Here is a 20898-nt window from a genome sequence, read left to right on the forward strand (position 1 = left end):
GTGAGGCTTAACCCACTTCGCTACCTCTTAGTATAAATAGTATCATTTGTTTAGAAGAAAAAAAATACACACACACTCACACGTACCTGGGTTTCTCAATATTGTAGATTCATGAATAATTAAATGAGCCGGCCATTTGTACTTCCAAATATGTACATTTTGCAAATAGAGACCATAACTAGTTAAGACATCAACTACAAAATTTACTTCTAAAAAAATATGAAATTATTTGATAGCCTCAAACGAAGAAATCAACCACTGAATATCTTCAATGATTGATTTAATATTTAGGAAACTCCACTCATACCTTAAACAACATTGATGACCAGTTTTGAATCTACCTCCACTAAGATTCAAGCAGACGAAAATGACATATATAGAGCTGAATTTGCTATTGGTTTGGCGTTTTGGTGTTGCACAAATTGACAAAGATTCAATTAGGTATTCGGTTTGCATGCGATGGGGTAATATTAATTTAACCACCCAAAAACCCCACTAGTGACCGATAGGCTCAGGTAAATCCACTAATCAAATTTTTATTATTTAATTAGAAACATGCATCTCCACGGAGTCATGGACTGTGATGCAAGAGGCTAGGGCTCTATATTTTGTGTTACTAATAAATAGATTATATACTATGTTGGGAATTAAAGCTGGATTCGATAAGAAACTGCCTATGATTTGAGTCAACTCTGAGAATTAAAGAGACTATATATGGTTCGGAAGACAATGAAAATTGTTGGTCCATATATAGTAGTGTGAGAATCTTGTGTTATCTCAAATCATTTAACTAGTGTGAGAATCTTCTGTTAAGGATATTGAGTACTTACAAGTTTTTTTTGGATATTACTATTGAAGCCATTACTATTTATACTACATTAAGGGAAGATAAGAGTTTGAATCCAAGATTCAATGAGTTGAAGACAATAAAAGAATGATTAAGTACCTCAAATCCTCCAATCTTTTAGTGCTAGTATAAAATAGTTTCAACTTATTTAAATATTTCAAACAAGTACTCAACTTATTAAAAATGTCACATCTATTAAACCCCAGTTAAAAATCTGTTAAATTAACACTTTGTCTCCAAAATCAATAGGAAGTCATGAAAGCATAACTTCCACCAACTAACAGTCATCACCACCCCCATCAACCCATCACTTCCAAACCCACACAAAACCACCAACTCCACCCTACAACTCAAGTTGCCAACATTGAGGTGAAGGTCATGAAAGTTGCTGAAATGGTATGGACTGCCATAATGTGGCCACCACCATCTTCATCGCCCGCAAAGAAGAACGAGCCGAGAATTCGCGAATGAGGAAATCACATGAATAGAAATAAGTTCCTTTAAACCCCATTTGACTTCTTAACCCTCTTCGGAGATTGCTTTCATGATGTAATTCCAATTTGGGTTCCCTTTCGATTCAATTCAATACCCGTTTGATTATTAAGTTCCATATTATATATACCATATTTAAAATTTAGATTTTGAGGCAACTAATTTAATGTTGACCATGATATATCCAGTTGGAGGGTTTGAATATAATCTATGTTTGAAAACTTAACTAAGGCTCTACGGATGTGACATTTTCAATAGATTAGATACTTATTTAGAATATTTAAAAATATTGAGATCAATTTAGAATGACATAAAATATTTGGAAGATTTTAGGAACTTGATCCTAAAAAGATATATTTTAACCACTAAAGTAATTCATCAATTGATTCTTATTAAATCTAAGTCAAATTTTCCAATTTCTGACCACAAAAAGAAAAAATTAAAAAAAAAAAAAACTGAGAACAATAATATTAGTGATAATTGGTACTTCAACCTGTTCCTTGAGACCATAAAGAAGTTAATTATTCTTATTAAAGAATTAATTCAAATAATAAGAACTTTTGAGGTAAAATAAATACAAGATTAATCAAATTTTGGTATGATTAATTCAGTTATATTTTAAAATGAGGAGATGATTCACACCCATCATTTTTAATTTCTCAAATCCACCTCTTTATTTCTAGCTAGCCAAATGGTGAACAAGCCAAACAAAATAAACAAGCAAAATTAAACAAGAATATATGACATGCTAAAAGAGTGTGTGTTTATCATTTTTCTTCTAAATATTATGACTTAGTTGCTATAATCATCTTAAGTTTATCACTTCTCAAATGATACTCTTTATTTCTAAGTCAAATTTTGACTAAAAAGACTAAAAATTAACTTTGTAGTTTAATCTCTATTAAATTTCTTAAGTTCTAAACGATTATTACTATAGAAGTAGCCTCCACAAATGTAGTTAGTTTGAGAAACCTCTAGACATGATTGTGGATCTCCTTCTGAATAGTAGTCATACTTGGTAATTTAGTGTGGAGTATATTTTCTTCTTCGACCGAGTTGAAATCTCTAACAAAATTTGTAACAAGGGCCACTAATAATGTACCATATCCTCTCTCTCTCTCTCTCTCTCTTGTACGTAATCTTCCATATTACTAAATGAGAAGCCAACGGAAATATACTTATGTGAACATCCAACTTTCAATCATTTGCTTATTTCTCTCTCTCTCTCTCTCTCTCTCTCTCTCTCTCTCTCTCTCTCTATATATATATATATATTTACGAATTAGCTCTTGGGTCTATTAATTAGTATTTTTGGTGAATTCATAAAAGAAATACATTTATGATCAATGATTACTTTGTTTTAGTGTGTCAGAAATATGGTTTAGTACACAAAGTGTTATAATATAAGTGGTTGGTACTTGAAAAAAAAAATTTTCAACCATTTGTATTACGACAATTGATGTACCGAGCCATGTTTTCGGTACATTGAAAGGCTAAGGCTAGATAGACTAAATTTTGAAGGGTAATGCTAAGAAGACCAAATTTTTTGATCCAAATTTGTAAACCCAATAATGTGTCATCAATAAAAAATAAGTACGTTAATCAACATTTTAGTGATAATCCAATCATCAACAATCACATTATTTAATTTACAAAATTTAATTTAAAATTTTAATATACCTAGCAGTACCTCACTGAAAATTTCTTGTCTTATACGATCATACTCACATGCAACCGTCCAAACTACCACAAACCATGTTCTCCTCCTATATAAACACCAATGCCATAACACTAACGGTTCAAACACAAACATTCCCAACTCACCAAGTCCCTCACACAGAGATATATTGCTTTGAGCTCCAGACCTGGCAAACTCTCAACTATGTCCGATGGAGGGAGAAGATTCCGAAGAAGCCAAAAACAAAACGACAGTGACGGCTTTATACCAAGCCTTAACCTCCAAGGACGTTGATGTCGTCCACCTTCTCCTCGCGCCCTACCTCGAGTGGTGGTTCCATGGCCCCCCAACTCACCAGCATCTGAACCGCCTACTCACCGGTGCACCACCGTATGACTCATCGTTCAAATTCGTCCCTCTCTCGATCATTGCATTTGGATCAATGGTGCTGGCTGAAGGATACGACGTGGCTCGTTCCGTTTCGTGGGTGCATGCGTGGACCTTCACTGATGGGATTATTACCCAGGTCAGGGAATACAACAACACGTCCGTCACGGTCACCCGGTTATCCTCGCCGCATATCAGATCACAACCGGGGAATTGCCAGTGTGTATGGCAGAGTAAGCTCTCGGATGACAAGTCTCTGCCTGGCCTCGTTTTGGCGCTATAAGTTGTGCTGCGTTAATTATCGTTTGAACTGTTACAAATTAATATTAGTTTGAAAGGGGTTTAAGCCCACGAAATACTTAACATGCAGCGTTGTACTATTTATTGGGCAAAAAAGTTATTTTTACCATATTTTTCATACTATACATTTATACTTAATTTCTTTCTAATAGAGATGAGACGCACATGTATTAGTGGACTATACCTCAACTAGAGAGGTGTGACGGATGTGATAACAAAAATATAGTAGGTGTAACATTACCCTCTATCTGGTAATAAGTATTATGTGGTTTGGCTGTCGGGTTTATATTTTGTGTATTTTGTTGTGTGGAATGTTTGTTTATTTTTGTATAATACGTTGTGGTCCTCTTGTATATCTCAACTTGTAGTTATGCCGTTGTCCTTCCGAAACCCAAACGAAATAATGGAATGGAAGAAGACCGATATGAAGGGGGAAAAATGCATCGGGACGACAACAAATAAGGACTAATTTAGAAGTACTTTTAAAATAATTGATGAAAGCATTTTTGGTGAAAATATTTTTTAAATCAACTTTTAGTAAACACACAAGTGAATTCTGAAAATGCACTTAAATGTTTTATTGAAGAAGCACTTTGAAACTCAAAAACTTTCTTTCTAAAAACATTTTTTCAGTCATTTAAAAGTACTTCCAAACAAACTCTTCATCATGATAATGTCTCTTGGTATTTTCTTAATTTTTATTTACCAAAAATTAAGTCTTTTAGTTTTAGTACGAGATGCTAGACAAAAGTCACATAACGCAAAAAATAGGAATTTTTATCGTTTTCAGCCAAAATTTCACCCTTAATTTAGAAAATGTTATTTTTTCTTATAATTAATATATATATATATATATTAGTATGTCGATATTTTTACACTAAAAGGGAGGGGGAGTTTGGCTAAGCCACACAATGGGCAACCTAACTTGGTATCGAATTCACCATTCACGAGATTTGAACCTGAGACCTTTCACTTCTAAGCGAAAATGAATATTACTAAACTGTAGTACTGAGTAACTTTTTTATAAATATTTTAAATATACCAAAATCACACTTGAATAAACCAAAATATCCTGAGTACAGTTACACCCCTTCATATTCTGGGTTGGGGTTCAAAGTCGAGGGTATTGGCAAACTAGTTGGGGGCATTGTCGAACTAATGGAGGACACTTGCAAATTTTCTCATCATGCATCTTGGAAATTCGATCATTAGCCCTATTACGATTTCATTTTTCAACGAAAGGGTCATGGAAGAGAAACTTCCAAAATTCGAGTATGCTTTCATATATAATTTGCAGGGTGTGTTCTCATATTATAAAAATGTCGTATCACAACATCATTATCAATAGAATCAAAACATCTTTCTCAATGTATACAATAAAGTTATCATTCAACTATTAATCTCTCATCATATTACGATGTGATTTATTCACAATATTCATCACCAAGCTCTTTCAACGGAAGCAGTTGAAACAAGTAAAATTAATAAGAATTTGACTTGAAAATACACTAACACTATGTTTGGATGAAAAAATTTAAAATTACTAAGAAATTTTAAAATGATGGAAATTAAAATGACAAGATTTTATTTTCTAGAATTTGTGAATTTTCCTGTTTGGTTAACCTTAAAAACAATGGAATTGAATATGAAATTTTTTATTTTTAAACTCTCAATCATAAAAATTGGAAAATGACACTCATTTACATGGAATTTAAACTTGGGAATTAGAGGTCCCAATTCCAAGTTTTTTCCACGTGGAAATTCTAAATTTCTATGCTTATGAATCCAAATAAGAGAATTTATGTATGTCAATTTATAAATTCTGACTTTAATCTAAATTCCAAGTTTATTTTCCTCTTCCAAACATAATGTAAGGGGTTTTGGCTTGTGCCAATTAAAAAAATATTACTTAAAGGTATCCTTTTTCATTTGCCTTGGTTAGGATCAAATAAAATTTAAAGAGAGTTTTAAGGAAAAGTCTACGATACTGTTTACTTTAACAAAAAACTACATTTTTACACTAAAAAGTCAAACTTGGTACTATTCACTTTACCCTTTATTTTGTCCTTATCGTTAAAACTCAAAGTTTTCAAACCATTTTTATTAGTTTTCCTAAATTTCAAAGGGGGATTTTAAAACCTATTGGGGTCATTAGTTGCCAAGTAGCTGCTAGTGGCCCCACATTATTTCCGATACTAATCAGTATGTGTTTCCGTCTCTAATGGTGGGTTTTGTGTTCTAAGATTAGGGTTTCAATTTAGAAGTAGAATTCTTTCCCTTTCTATTATTATCTCCTCCTCTCACACTTTATTTTTTGTCTTATTCTGTCACATCCCGACCCGGGGCGGATCACTTCCCGGGCCCGACTCCACCACCATAGCACGATATTGTCCGCTTTGGGCTTACCATTCCCTCACGGTTTTGTTTTTGGGAACTCACGAGCAACTTCCCAGTGGGTCACCCATCGTGGGATTGCTCTAGCCCCCTTCTCACTTAACTTCGGAGTTCCTACGGAACCTGAAGCCAGTGAGCTCCGAAAAGACCTCGTGCTAGGTAGAGAGGGGAAATACATATAAGGATCACTCCCCTGGGCGATGTGGGATGTCACAATCCACCCCCCTTAGGGGCCCGACGTCCTCGTCGGCACACACGCGACCAGGGTTAGGCTCTGATACCAATTTGTCACATCCCGACCCGGGGCGGATCACTTCCCGGGCCCGACTCCACCACCGTAGCACGATATTGTCCGCTTTGGGCTTACCATTCCCTCACGGTTTTGTTTTTGGGAACTCACGAGCAACTTCCCAGTGGGTCACCCATCGTGGGATTGCTCTAGCCCCCTTCTCGCTTAACTTCGGAGTTCCTACGGAACCCGAAACCAGTGAGCTCCCAAAAGGCCTCGTGCTAGGTAAGGATGGGAATATACATATAAGGATCACTCCCCTGGGCGATGTGGGATGTCACATATTCTCTATATAAAAAATTTCAAAATAAGATGTAGACGTAATGTAATCGCAACCAATTAAATAGAAGAAGATGAAAGGGAAGAGAGATTATAAGAGAAGAAAATCCTACTTCTTGAATTTATCTAGTCTTTTTGGGCGTTTGATTTGTTCCCCTTTGCTACCATAAAACATCTTTGTGACTACCAATCATCCATTCCTATCCAGATGGCAAAATGTTTCAAAACCAGAAAACAAGTTTCTACATAATACCAGACACAATTTATGACCCTATGAGTGACATGCAACCAACGATCCAAAAAAACAAAAAAAACGCATGAAAGTGGAACCCGTTGGTTCTCAAGCCAGAGAAATTTTTAGTTGTGATGGGAACACGGATGGTACACCACGTGTTTTTATGTAAATGGTGAAAAATTTTAATTTTTAAGTTATTAACCTTTTAACACATATAACCCACCATTTATATGAAAACACATGATGTACCACCTCGTGTGACGGTCACAATGAAAAATCTCTCCTCAAGCCAAGCTCTGTTCAGTGGCATGACGATTTCTGACCATTGATCTGCACAACACACTCGATCAATGGTCAGAAACCGCCCGTGCATACACGAACATGCCGTGGGTCACTTAAGTCGGGAACCACTGGCACATGCATAACCAACCGATTTAAGCACAATCAGATGGTTCTTGGTGGTTGAAGTGGTGGAATATCTCAGCTATTAAGATGTGTGCTTCTCAACAAAACCCAGTTCTCTCGTATTTAGGTTCAATACTCCAATTACATATGAATCCAAACATGGGATAAATTGCCTCTGCATTCAGTTTCTTGGGGATCAGCACGAGTACAGTAAGATTAACAACTATTCAACTATTACATATCTGCAACGAAACAACATTCGACTACAGAGAAGAGGATCCGTAATTTTCAGTTACTTCTTGGCAAAAGTGATAGCGATGGCGTTTTGAGGGGTGACCTTGAAGCCTTGAAGGGCCTGCATGGCGACCGATGACTGAATGTCATCTTCATACTCTACAAAGGCAATGCCTGGCTTCGCATCAATCATCCTGACTTCCCTAAACCCTGCAAACTGTTTGAAGAGCAATTCCAGCATATCACTGGTAGTTTCGTGAGGCAAATTCTCAATGAACAGGATATTGTTTGGAGCTGCAGCTTCCTGTGCATTCGAGTTACCATGGCGGGACGGGGCCTGTTGACGATATGCAGAGAATTAAAATAAATCCACCATTCAGTGTGGTAGTTGACAAAGAAGTGGATCAAACTGCATTGCACAAGAAGTGCATCAAATAGCATCGCACAACTGTGTTCATATCGGAAACACTTACCGTCCTGCCTCCGTTTTCAGCAGCTGCACCATTTTCGGTTGCATATTGTTGCCCTTCATCACCTCGCCGCTTTCTTTCAGCTGAATCAACAGATTCATTTCAAAACATAAAACACATGGTATTAAACAATCTAATTTGAGCAAGCATTTTTTTCTAAATAAACCGAAAGTTGATTTTCTGTATGAGCCACCTTGTAATTATAGCAACCTAAATAGACCTTACTATATACTTAAGAAAAAGGGGTAAATCAAATGTTATCTTAATTTCCCCAAGTCCAGGGAAAAATGAATGCTTTGAATAATGCAGTGATGTTCCTGCACCTAGAGGCCAGAGAAACCCAAATGAGTCAAATGCATTCTATCAAAATTTTCTAGACATGCGGCCAAACAAAGTAAGGCAGTACTTTAATACCCAGAATGAATCTCAAACTATCACAACAATACTACTTTTTCTTACTATTAGTACGCACATACCCAGTAGGTTCTAGCGGTTCAAGTGGAAGCAATGTCATATGCCCTAATGGTTCAATTGGAAACATAGTGTTCTGAAGATCCTCAGGAACATATAAGGCCAGTTATTTGATTCATTGTGATCCTTACATTCATATGCTATAGCGATGGTTAATGCATATCATTACTAGTTTTAACAAAAGTTATGAAATATTTTATACAAACTTCAAGGTTATTCATAACTGCAAAGAAAGTTTCAGTCACCTTTGTCTTCCTGCTTCCTTTTCTTTTCTTTTGGAGCTAAGGTTCCTTCTGCTTCAGCAATGCAATCTGACTTTGTTTTGGCGTATTGAATCCGCTGCACCAAATAAATTGTGCTCATATTAACATTTTAAACTAAGAAAAGTTAGTGGATGTGAATATCACAATAGTGTAATCAAACACCTTCATTTGAGAAAAAACAAAGGAACAGAGTGCATGTAACATTTAAAGTGAACACACTGTTGTTCCGTACATAGGTTATTTACTTTCAAAATAAACTTTCAGGTACCAATAACTTCATCTTTATACGGTCTTCATCCACAAGCTTAAAGCAAAATCATCCTCAACGATGAACACGCATACATTTAGAGCTAAATTTTGAGAAAATAAGGAAGAACATAGTATAGGCAGGAAAGCTTAACATGGTTACAGAATTTGGATAAGTAACAAGCATGTCCAACATATATGCAATACGCTACCAACTGGGCTTATTCAATTTTAGACTCACTCACCATGGGTTTATCATAAAACGGAAAGTTTTGCATCTGCCGCACAGCATTACTAGCAGAAGCTACTTCTAGAAATGCAACCCATGCTTGCCCCCTAAGCCTGGGTGTCTTCAAGGCAACAACATCCAAAATCCTGCCATATTGAGAGAATAAGCAATAGAGGGACCTCTTCAATTCTGCAAAGTAAAAAGAATGCCACTATTAACTGACAAAAATAAAATATACGAAAGCTTATCCCCAAAAGTAGTAAAAAAAAACATCTTTTCATGCTAGACATTTCAAAATTCGGATGCAAAACACCAAAGCAAGATGTGAGACCAATATAGATAACAAAATTGTGATTACTCTCTTGCCTACATAACGTCGCTTTCTCAATTTATGATCCATAAAAGCCCCCCAGTGAACCAGAATCATTTTACAAACACAAAATTGTCTGATGCTGCATCTTGGTTTGGCGGATTCAGAAGATGAAATTGTGAATTAATTCTTCATATAAACTATCTAATGAGACTCTACAAGTAATAAACTTGATGAAATGAAATTGAAAATCTTCAAATCCCTTAAGAATTAAATATACCATGTAATTCAAATGGTAAAATCTAAACCCCTCCTTTTACACTCATCAATCAAATTCAACCCGAGTAAATTTAAGCATGCAATTCAATCTGCAACCAATTTCTCAATCACCAACTATTCCCAGTTTGCACTAAATTCACAATGCCCTAGCTTCTGAGCTTCCACTCACCAATTTAAACTAAACCCTAAACGCCAACTTGTGCTAAGAGAACTTAAAATTCAAATATTATATATAAAATAAAAAAATAAAAAAAGCTTAAATTTTGCGTACTAGAAATTACTATGGTGAGATTATTAGTACGAATTAAAGACCCAACATTTTGTTTTCCTGTAGTTTCTTTCTTTTGTGATTTTCTCGGCAACCAAACAAATGGAAGAAGGGATAGGGCGAAGATTGAGTTACCTTCTTTTTTGATTTTCTCGTTGAGGTTCTTGATGTATATAGTTTGGTTAGGCGGAATGTCCCCTGAAAGCATGGTCGCGCAGAGAGACAGAGAGAGAGAGACAGAGAGACAGAGAGAGAGCGCAGAGCTTTGATTTGTGTGGGAGGGAGATGAAAGAGAAGCGAGAGACTCAGTGACGAATCGGATCTGAGCCCTAGAAGATGTTCATGGCTACCATTGGGCCATAAGATTTCTTTACGCATTTGAGGTTATTGGGGGCCTTGCTCTTTTTTTGGGTCAAATATTGGGCCTTGCTCCTAATAAGCCGGTTCCTTACCTTTTTGTACAAACCGTCTTCCTATCCCACATACAAATGCACTCGAAAACAATGTTTCAATGGAAGCATTGGTTTTTACATTCTTCTAGTCTTCAACTCTAGGAATAATATTTTTCATTATTTTTTTTGAGAACCCCTTAAAGTTAAACTAAAAAGGTGAAATGATTTGTCATTATCTCAATTGAAATATACTGGGAGGATTCGTACTTCAACTAGTTCATGTAGGTCCATATACAAGATTAGAATGCTAGCTCTTTCAAAATGATATTTCAACTAGTTCATGTAGGTCCATATACAAGATTAGAATGCTAGCTCTTTCAAAATGATATCTCATTGATGGCACCCCCCCCCCCCCCCCGGGGGTAGTTGGGAAGGGGGCCTTCTTCGCCTTCCACGTAGTTGCATAGGAAAGGCCCAAAGCCAACCCCAGGGAACAATAAAGCTTGATGAGGTCTTTTATGTCCAAGTGCATGTAGTTCACATCTTCACGGACATGTCTATTTCACCAAGCTTCTATCCGAGACAATGTCCAAATACTTTATGATAAAGATATGATTCCATTTCATTTTATAGGGTTTTCAAGTCTCTCCTTGCACTTGGAGTGGACCTTGTCTATAGTTTCCTTTTACACCTATCTATCATTCTATTTCATTTTATTTCGATTTTGTTCGCTGCACCCTACATCACTTTCTAAATCATAATTTTGGGTCCGGCTACAATGTTAGTAAAGTTTTACCGTTACAAAATCTATTATTTCCTATATGCAAGACCCAAACCATTAATTTTTTTAGACTCTACGTATAGAAGAAAAATGTCAATATTTAGTGAGCTAATCATTTATCGATTCCTACACGCCAAACTAGGCCTAATAATCAATGGATTGTTCAATCTCAACTTTGGACTGAATCATATTCAATCTAATATCCCTATAGTTTTATATATAAGACTTCATTTGTCTCTGCATATTGATCATTGTAATATGCATTCTTCCAAAATAAAACTTGACAGCGGTCATCAGAACATGAGTTGCACTGAATGAAATATTCTGTGGATATGCCTACAAATGCTTCTCTGTAACTAATACTAGTAAGGAAGAGACCAACTATTTAAACTAAATTTTGTAGATTATATGACGTGATTGTTAATGGTTGGATTATTACTTAAAAATTGATTAACGCGTTTATCTCTATTAGTGATACATCACATAGTTTGCAAATTCGATCTATCTAGCATTACTCTACCGGTAAATATTGTTATTTATCTTTTAGTGAAAATTTTTTTGTTAAAAACTTTTCACTTGCCCTGCATTATTGCATCCATTTTTAAGGCCACCATGGTTTAATATCAGCCTTCTATGTCACTCAGTACTACGGTCTGATGATATTTTTCTTCACTTATAAGGTAGAGGCTTTAGGTTTGAATCTCGTAGTGTGTAGCTTAACTGAACTCCCTCCTCCCTTTAATGTAAAAATATATCGTTGTACTAAAAAAATATTCAGCTTCTTTATGCTGATATGAAGTTAACTTGGGGCTAAAAGGCGAGGTTTTTATATAAACCATAAATAATGTACAAGCTTAGCATGGTAGAGACTAGAGAGAGAGAGAGAGAGAGAGAGAGAGAGAGAGAGAGAGAGAGAGAGAGAGAGAGAGAGTAATTTATATCTTGAAAAAATGGATTGCATAATTTAATTCAATACAAAATGGGGTATGAATGTGTTCCACTTATTTTTATCGATCCAATCAAATCTCGAATGCCAAATGAACCAAAATACAATCTGTGGCCAAATTTATTCAGTTTCCCGTATTGTATACGTGAGCTGCCAAACGCGGCTTCGCATACGCAAGAAGTGGCTTAGCGAGTAAGAGGTCGTTTTGTGACTCGGTGCGTTCAATGATCGACTCAGTAGGCGGCACGTGCCAACTGAACCCATGAAGAAGCCGAGCAAACAACATGACGGTCATGGCAGTGCCGAGTCTACTCGCAACGCAGCCCCGCATTCCCGTGCTGAACGAAATGAATCACAACTCCGACTCGGTGAGCACCACCCCGGACCCGTCGTCCTTGAGGTGCCGCTCCGGCTTGAACTTGAGAGGCTCGTTCCAAACTTTACGGTTACGCTCAAGCCCAACTCGGCTGAGAATCACGTGGCTAACCTTGGGGATGAAGTAATCTCCGACGGTGGTGTCGGCCATGGACACGTGGGGCACATTGAACGGTGCCACCGGGTGGAGGCGGAAGGCTTCTCTGGCGCAGGCCTTTACGAAGTTGAGCTGCGACAAATCCGACTCTTGAACTTGTCTGTTCCTTCCGACCACAGCATCAAGTTCTTGTGTTGCTTTCTCAAAGAGTTAGGGTTGATTTATCATCTCTGCAATTGCCCATTCAGCAGCATTTGAGGGATTGTCCACTGCTAGCATTATTAGTTCCTGCATCCACACAACAATTATATACGTCTTCATGGCTAGGAATGCAGGTGGCTAGGGAACCTTAATTAGTAGTTTTCAACCTATCCATCACCGGTTTTGCCCCCGTCTTCGACTTTCTTTATTTGAATTCTAGAGTAGTGGGAGAAAAATATATAAAAAGGTTTATATCAACCCGATAGCATGAGAATGCAAGTGACTCTCTACCATAATGGTGGAGAGGAGTGTTGCCCTTACACCATGGCGTGGATTCGAACTCTGTTAGCTCTCTAATCTAACATTTAATCTAACAAATCTATCATTTGACAAAAAAATAAAATAGCATGAGAATATCTTAGGAAGAATATATCAGGAATGCGCATTTCTTAATCTTTAATCGGAACCACTCAATTTCTTAATGTTCATTTGAAGATCATCCTTACAAAAAAATCATTTAAATCATAGATTGTTTAGTCATTCAAATGTATAGAACAAACCAACATTGTAAGTACCAAGTAATATATTCATGATGAATTATCCGTTTATTTGATACATTTGGATGACTAAATAATCTCCAATTAGAATAATTTTTTTAGATAATTTTCAAATGAAGATTAAAAATATGAACGATTCGAATTATGAAGTTTATACGATGAAAATATGTTATTCGAAGGAGTGGGATATGTTCATTCCCTCATCAGAGGAGCTAGCACAAATATTATCCTTGTAGGCAAAGGCATTCAAATTTTTACCATCTTTATATGTTAAAAACTTACCATAGTCAGCTGATGAGGATAATTAATAGCTATGGTTCTCATTTGTCATTTTGTTTTACATGCCTATTTTAATTAATGTTATTTATGTAGAACAAATTGATTTTTATTTTTTTAAGATTTTATTGTTAAACAAAGGATATTATCTATACTAAGGGGTAAGAGAGTGGACTAAATCTCACAATGAACTAACCATAATAATGTGGTCCGAAATCATCTTTGACAAAAATCGATCACTTACAAATGAAGAGAAATACTACTAAAATACATACACAGGTAATATAGATATATGAGTCTTGATATCTGTTGCGGAGGTAGTGGTAGAATTTGCTTATCTATAAATAAAGTGTCAGTTGAACATATATGCATTACCTCTCCTCTCACTTCTCTCTATCTCTCACTTTCTCTGTTTCTCACTTTTTCTTTGGGAGCCATGCATCTCTCTGTTGCATCAATTCAACATGTATGAACTCAAAAAAGCTGGACTTTAACATGGCCTCAGCTATATATGTTGAGACGAGCAAACTTAATCGAAGTCTCTAAACGGCAGCAGGCCTTTCAAATTCTTAAACTCGTCTCCACATTTATGAAATGGTAACTTACAATTTGGAACATTTCGGTGATTTTCTTGAACACTTTATGGGAGAAAGATAGGTTGAAAGGAGCATATATAATATCCTTTTTTATGGCAACGATAGAAGGAACATAATATCCTTTAAAAAAAATGCACACGTGACTAATTTTAACACAAAGAGGAATATGCCACATTACTACATGGAGAATAGTCTATGTGACACATTTGAAAAAGAAAAACTGAGCGGTAAATTTGCACACCCCTATAAGTACTTTGGTGGGTAATTGTGCAAACTCCCTCATTACATATATACTGAACATTGTTTAGTTTAATACAAGATGTTATAAGATTTCTTCCACTTATTTAAGCCTAATCAAATCATGCATGCCGAATTTAGGGAAAAAAAAAATCTTGCAGCCGAAGAAGACAGATTCTCCTGACCCGATTCAACTCATTTTGTTTGGTAAACATGAGCAGGCAAACGTGGCTTTGCGTATGCAAGCAGTGGCTTCGCGAGTAAGAGATCGTTATTTGACTCGGTGAGTTCGATCCTCGACTCAGTGGGCGGCACGTGCCATGTAAACCCATGCAGAAGCCTAGCAAACAGCATGACGGTCATGGCAGTGCCGAGTGTACTCGCTAAGCAGCCTCGCATCCCCGTGCTGAACGAAATGAACCGCAGCTCCGATTCGGTGAGCACCACCCCGGACCCGTCGTCCTTGAGGTGCCGCTCGGGCTTGAACTGGAAGGGCTCGTCTCAAACTGTAGGGTTACAGCCAAGTCCGACTCGGCTGTGAATCACGTGGCTACCCCTGGGGATGAAGTAGTCTCCGACGGTGGTGTCGGCCATGGATACGTGGGGAACATTGAACGGTGCCACTGGGTGGAGGCGGAAGGCTTCTCTGGCGCAGGCCTTTACGAAGTTGAGTTGCGACAAATCCGACTCTTGAACTTGTCTGTTCCTTCCGACCACAGCATCAAGTTCTTGAGTTGCTTTCTCAAAGAGTTCGGGTTGATTTATCATCTCTGCAATTGCCCATTCAGCAGCATTTGAGGGATTATCCACTGCTGCCATTATTAGTTCCTATATCCACACAACAAATATACACGTTAATTTCTTGATCAATTAGTAGATAATGCAGTTGCTTTCAGTCACTAGCACGATCAAAATGTATGACAATATGAGGAGATGATTTCTGATTTGGATCCCGGATTTAAATTGTTGGAATCTTTGGGATCTTCACATCTTAGTCATTTATCATACATTGTGCGGTTATAAATCATTTGATTTTTTTTCTATTTAAAATTAAACACAAATATTACCTGATGAAAATTAATCGCACAATGTCCGATAAACGATTAAGATATGAAAATCCTTAAGATCTCCACAAAATGAATCATACTTTTCCGATGATCTTGTTGTATAACCGGGATCCTTAGAATATTTGGATATCTTTGAAAAAGGAAATTGTACAAACTACTGATGCGACTTATTGGTACTAGCTCTAAAATATTGGTACGAAATTGCCCAAAATGTCACGTGACTCGGTTTATTCATAAATAAATTTTTGAAGAACGGGAAGAATGATTTGCATGTCCAAATAAAATTGCTCAAAACCCTAATTTTTTTGCTCTTCTTACAGTTGTCAATAGTATCGAGATTCCTTCGCATCAACTCTTAATATATATGTAAACCAATAAAATTATTTGAACACGCAAAAATAAAACACTTGTTAATACATTATTAATTATGATGATCCTGCTATTAATAATATGTGAATTTTACTTTACTGAAAATGTAGTAATTTTGTTTGTCTCAATAACACCTTACTTTTGCATTTGTGCATGATATATATACCTAAATCACATGTAAAAACACAGAGAGAGACTTACATTTACTTGAGCTTTGATTTCTTCTAATGAAAGCAAGGGTTCACCATTCTTGTCTTTCAGAGAAATAAGAATGTCAAGCAGGTCTTGTGATTCCTTGTTACCGCCAAGTTTCTGATATTGACGAAACCTCTCTTCAATTAATGGGTCTTGGTGTTTCCTTGTATTTTTTATGGCATCCTTGATAATCTTCTCATGGCCATCCAAATCAAGCCCTCTCAAGCATGGGATGTAATCGGATGGAGAAAATGAATAGATGTAGTTAAGCATTGTAAATACATTTTTCTAAATACTTTTGTTCCTCCAAACCAGGCCCACCATCCTCCATTTCCTCCCCAAAGTACCTCTTGTTGAGAACCATTTTCTTAATCACATTTGCACAATAATGTTGAGTGGCAAGTCTCAAATTTACAATGCCACCACCTTCATTGTTGTTGCACTGGTTGTACACATACTTGACGATTTGATCGGCCTCTTCAACCCTACTTGTGCCTCATTGGAGAAAGCAATTCACTTGTGATCACCTTCCTCATTTTCCTCCATTGTTCTCCAAAGGGCACCATAACCGCAGTTTTGTACCCCTTGGTGATACGAAAAGTGGAAATGCTAACTGGACGCGACGTGAAGATTGTATCTTGATTGTTTAAGATTTCGCGTGCATTCACTTAAATCATCTGACCCAAATATTTATATTGAACTGAATATTTGCAATTTTTCCTTTTGATACATTAGGAGATTTGAATTTAAGATTTCAGACAACACTATAAACCAATTGAGCTATAAAATTTAAATAAACTATTAAAAAGAAAACACTAGTAAGACATATTTTAAGGAGAGCCGCTTTGTCAGCATAAGATACACTTTTGTATTGGTTTCTTAAATAAAAAAAGTTATATATGTGGGATGCCAATCATCTACATCTTATAAAATAACTAAATATAATAAAAGTTTAAAAGTTTAAAAGTTTAAAGTTAAGAATTAAAAAAAGTTAACATAATTGAGCTTTTTTGTGTTTTTTTTTTTTTTTTTTTTTTTTAACTTTCGGTGGACACTTTCTTTCACACAACCTTTTATCTTGATCCTAACCTATTGCTATTTTTTTTTTTCTGACTAATCCTATTGCTATTTTGTTCGTAACTTGTAATTAACACGGCAATGATTTCCAGTAACACATGTTTAAATAGGTTTTATAGACTCTTCTGGTATATTATTGTATTATACTAAGACTCTTTATATATTTTACGAGAAAAAATCAATTATATACCTTGAATATTTTTCGTTTTTAATACAATATAAAAAGGGTATGATTGGTATGATAATTTGTTGCACTTTCTGTCCCATCTTCTTCGTTCTCCTCCGTCTCCTAGATGCAGATGGATATGCCAAGTGCCCGGCTGCACTTCCTGCCTTGTAAAATACTATCCAACTACCTTGCCATATTTCAGAAATTGAACAAAATTGATTTTTCATGTTCAGAAACTGCTGCAACGTGTTGTTCATGCATCGCCAGCATGCTTTTATACATGTTATGCATACAACTACGTGCTGCAAAAATATGCTTCCCATATGTTTCACATTTTCCCTCTTCTGCTCCCCATATGTTTGCTTTGCTTTTCGGTCGGTTCCCATATGTTTCATGGGCACGGATGTGATTAAATATTGTTCACTGCTACGAAAATGAGCAGGAACTGCACATTTCTTGGATATAACTAAAAATATACATGCAGCTCCCATATGTTTCTTTCCTTTATGTGGTGTGGAATTAAACTGGTAAGTACATTCATCGTGCCCTAAGAAACAATTATCTGGGAGAGCTGATTTAATTTATGGCGAACCGAAAAGAGAAAAACGATAATCATTTTCTTCAAAATCATGATAACAAATCCACTCATTCACATTATTGTGGCTCGTGAAACATATGGCAGAATGAAATGATGAACTAAATATATATTAGGTTCATTGACTCACCATTCATCAAATTTAATATAACTGTTTTTGAATCAAGTATAACTTATTATATTCTACTCCGCGCCCTCAAGCAACTCCTAAGTCAGTGTAAACCAGAGAAGAAGGCCAATGCATTTCATACAGATTGTCCACACAACTCATGCAATAATTAAATCAAGATTCACATATATAGGTAGTCGTCCTATTAATGTAACCAAACCCCACTAGACCAATGTTGCCAAACAATCTAACCGCTTGGATTCACTTCAACAGCACACATTGTCTAGCTCAAGTATTAATTAAAGCTTCACAGATACACCCACAATGTGTCAAAACTGACCAAATTTACTGACAGTAGTAGAAGGGAATATGTTAATTTTACTGACTGGTTTAGAAACTTCAACTAATAATCTGATTAGAATGGTTAGTACCACAGACGGTTTACAAAATTTATGATAGCAATAACTCCACTGATATTCCCTCCTTTTTTTTTCCTTACTATATATCTTTAAATTTTCCCAGATTCAAGTAGCGAAGAATCATATATAATGCAGCCCGAGACACATGAGACCAATAATCACAGCGTACCCGTGACACTATAATGGCCCATATGAAAGTCATGCAACGCTCAAATTCTACTGCTATATGCATGTTCGTATACAAGTTGAAAATGGTTCTTTTATATTATTTATCTTTCTCTTAATCGTCCACATACTTATTTGTGCGTAGTAAAGTTTTGAAAAAGATAAGGTTACAGCATAAAATCAATTGGCAATATAACAAATAGTCCAACTTATTTATAAGCCCATACAAGGTCCCTCATCCTATTAATGTGAGATTCATTCTTAACATGCCCCTCACATGTGTCGAATTTTAAGTATAACACGTGAAACAACATAACGGGGTGACGTAGAGCCCATGTAGCCGTTTGACTTCACACATGGGACAATTTGTTTTAATACTATGAATAAGTTGAGGTTCTACTATAAAACCAATTGGCAATATAGAAAATAACCGAACTTACTTATAAGTCCATATAAAGTCTATCTCCCTATTAATGTGATATTTATTTTAACAAGTTTGACTCAACTAAATATTGAGAGTTTTTTTTTTCTTTTCTTTTCTTTTCTTTTCTAAGAGTAAGTTGTCAAATTATAGAGACTAGAAATCGTCACCCTACTGTACTAAGGGGCAACGACGGTTTTAAAACAATAAATTACCCTACATCAGCCAATTGATACACATTTTTTTTGGGGTACTTTTGGTTCCGGTCTCTTGACATTTTAGGATAGTTTTTTTTTTTTGGTCAAATGATAGATTTTGTTAGATTAGTCATGAATGAGGTTCGAACCCACGTAGTCATGCAATGACTCAACACCTTTCCACCACTTTGGTAATAGGTCACTTGCTTTAGGGTAATATTTTTATAGGGTCCTTTCGGTATCAAATTATTAAAGGAAAACATGGACAAAGACAAATTCGAGGACAGTATATCCATGGGCTTGTAAAATTCCCACTGCATAATTTCCAGCAGTCTTTTAACTTATTTTCATTGCATTTTTTTTTTGAACAAATGATATTATTTATACCAAGAGAGGTGGGGAGTGGGTTAAGCCTCACAATGAGCTAGTAATAATATGGTTCGAAATCGTCTTTGGCAAAAATCGAACCTAAGACCTCTCACTTAAAAGTGAAGAGAAATAACATTAGACCGTAGTACTAAATAACTATTTTCATTGAACTTTGAAAACACTATATAATGGAAATTACTAACACGACTAAATGACATCTGATAAAATGTGTCCGTATGTGACTCGTGATATCTTTCTCTACTTAAGAACAGGGATACTTCAGATCGGATTTCAAAATACATATTATTGATCTCACATTTCCAAGCATTCACTTTGTTAAAGCTAATAACAATCATCGATCGTTTCACATCACTAGCTTATTAACAGTATTGGTTGTATCACAACCACCAAGAAAATACAGAGACGAAAGAAAGGAAGAAGAAGAACGAAGATACAGTAAAGTCTTAAGGAAAATCTGAATATTCTTTTTATTGCTTAACTAACTGCTCATATTCTCACATTCTCTTCTTTTATACAAGAGTAACCCCACTCCTACAATCTTAGCAGACTGGACTAACCTTATCCCAACATATCCTAACTATTTAACAGATTCTAACAACCTTTTTGATGACATGGCATTTCATATTTTGTAAGGCAATATAGGTCAACATCCCCCCTCAATCTCAACTAGAGTAACCTAGCTTGAGATTGAAGCAATGCCGAGTAAAGGAAGAACTGTGAAGGCCTTTGGTTAACACATCAGCAGTTTGGTCATCAGTGGACAAATACTGAACTAACAAGTCTCCCTTGTGAACTCTTTCCCGAATGAAGTGATAATCCGTATCTAGATGCTTAATGCGAGAATGAAACACCGGATTGGCACTTAAAGTAATAGCGGACATGTTATCACAGTAAATGGTTGGTGGCTCAAATAACTCAATCCCGATATCTTTAAATAACAACCTGATCCAGGCCACATCAGCAGCCGTATGTGCCAGTGCTTTGTACTCAGCTTCTGTGGAACTCCAAGATACTAAGGTTTGTTTCTTGGACTGCCAGGATATAGGGTTATTACCAAGATAGACAACATATCCAGTCACTGACCTTCTGGTATTCAAATCAGCAGCCCAATCCGAGTCTGAGTATGCAGTCAACTTAATAGCAGTATCAGATGTATATGTAATGCCACACTCTGAAGTTCCTTGAAGATAC

The 20898-nt window shown here is 36.1% G+C and overlaps 1 protein-coding gene and 2 pseudogenes across 1 annotated transcript; 1 reads left to right on the plus strand and 2 right to left on the minus strand.

Moving 5' to 3' along the window:
- The first annotated feature begins 3151 nt into the window (after window positions 1-3151).
- LOC137715681 (senescence associated gene 20 pseudogene) lies at window positions 3152-3865 on the plus strand (annotated as a pseudogene).
- A 3536-nt stretch (window positions 3866-7401) lies between these two features.
- On the minus strand, window positions 7402-10586 carry LOC137716055 (U2 small nuclear ribonucleoprotein B''). Its single transcript, XM_068455448.2, has 5 exons — window positions 10212-10586; window positions 9236-9408; window positions 8727-8820; window positions 8014-8093; window positions 7402-7877 (listed from the first exon to the last, which is right to left on the minus strand). Exons 1-5 carry the CDS (start codon window positions 10282-10284, stop codon window positions 7599-7601), a joined length of 699 nt encoding a protein of 232 aa, XP_068311549.1. The 5' UTR covers window positions 10285-10586; the 3' UTR covers window positions 7402-7598.
- Window positions 10587-14560: 3974 nt separating this feature from the next.
- On the minus strand, window positions 14561-17806 carry LOC137715678 (phenylalanine N-monooxygenase CYP79D16 pseudogene; annotated as a pseudogene).
- Window positions 17807-20898: the final 3092 nt, after the last annotated feature.

The sequence above is a fragment of the Pyrus communis genome, chromosome 3, assembly GCF_041283825.1.
Source record: "Pyrus communis isolate YQ-2024b chromosome 3, ASM4128382v1, whole genome shotgun sequence".
NCBI classification, from domain to species: Eukaryota; Viridiplantae; Streptophyta; class Magnoliopsida; order Rosales; family Rosaceae; genus Pyrus; species Pyrus communis.

Excerpts from the sequence above, each read along its gene's own strand:
- LOC137716055 (XM_068455448.2), bottom strand. The coding sequence starts at position 10,284 with ATGCTTTCAGGGGACATTCCGCCTAACCAAACTATATACATCAAGAAC. Across the intron at positions 9,409-10,211 it reads CGAGAAAATCAAAAAAGAAG|AATTGAAGAGGTCCCTCTAT; the intron begins GTAACTCAATCT and ends TTTACTTTGCAG. Across the intron at positions 8,094-8,726 it reads AAGGAAGCAGGAAGACAAAG|CTGAAAGAAAGCGGCGAGGT; the intron begins GTGACTGAAACT and ends CTGTTGATTCAG.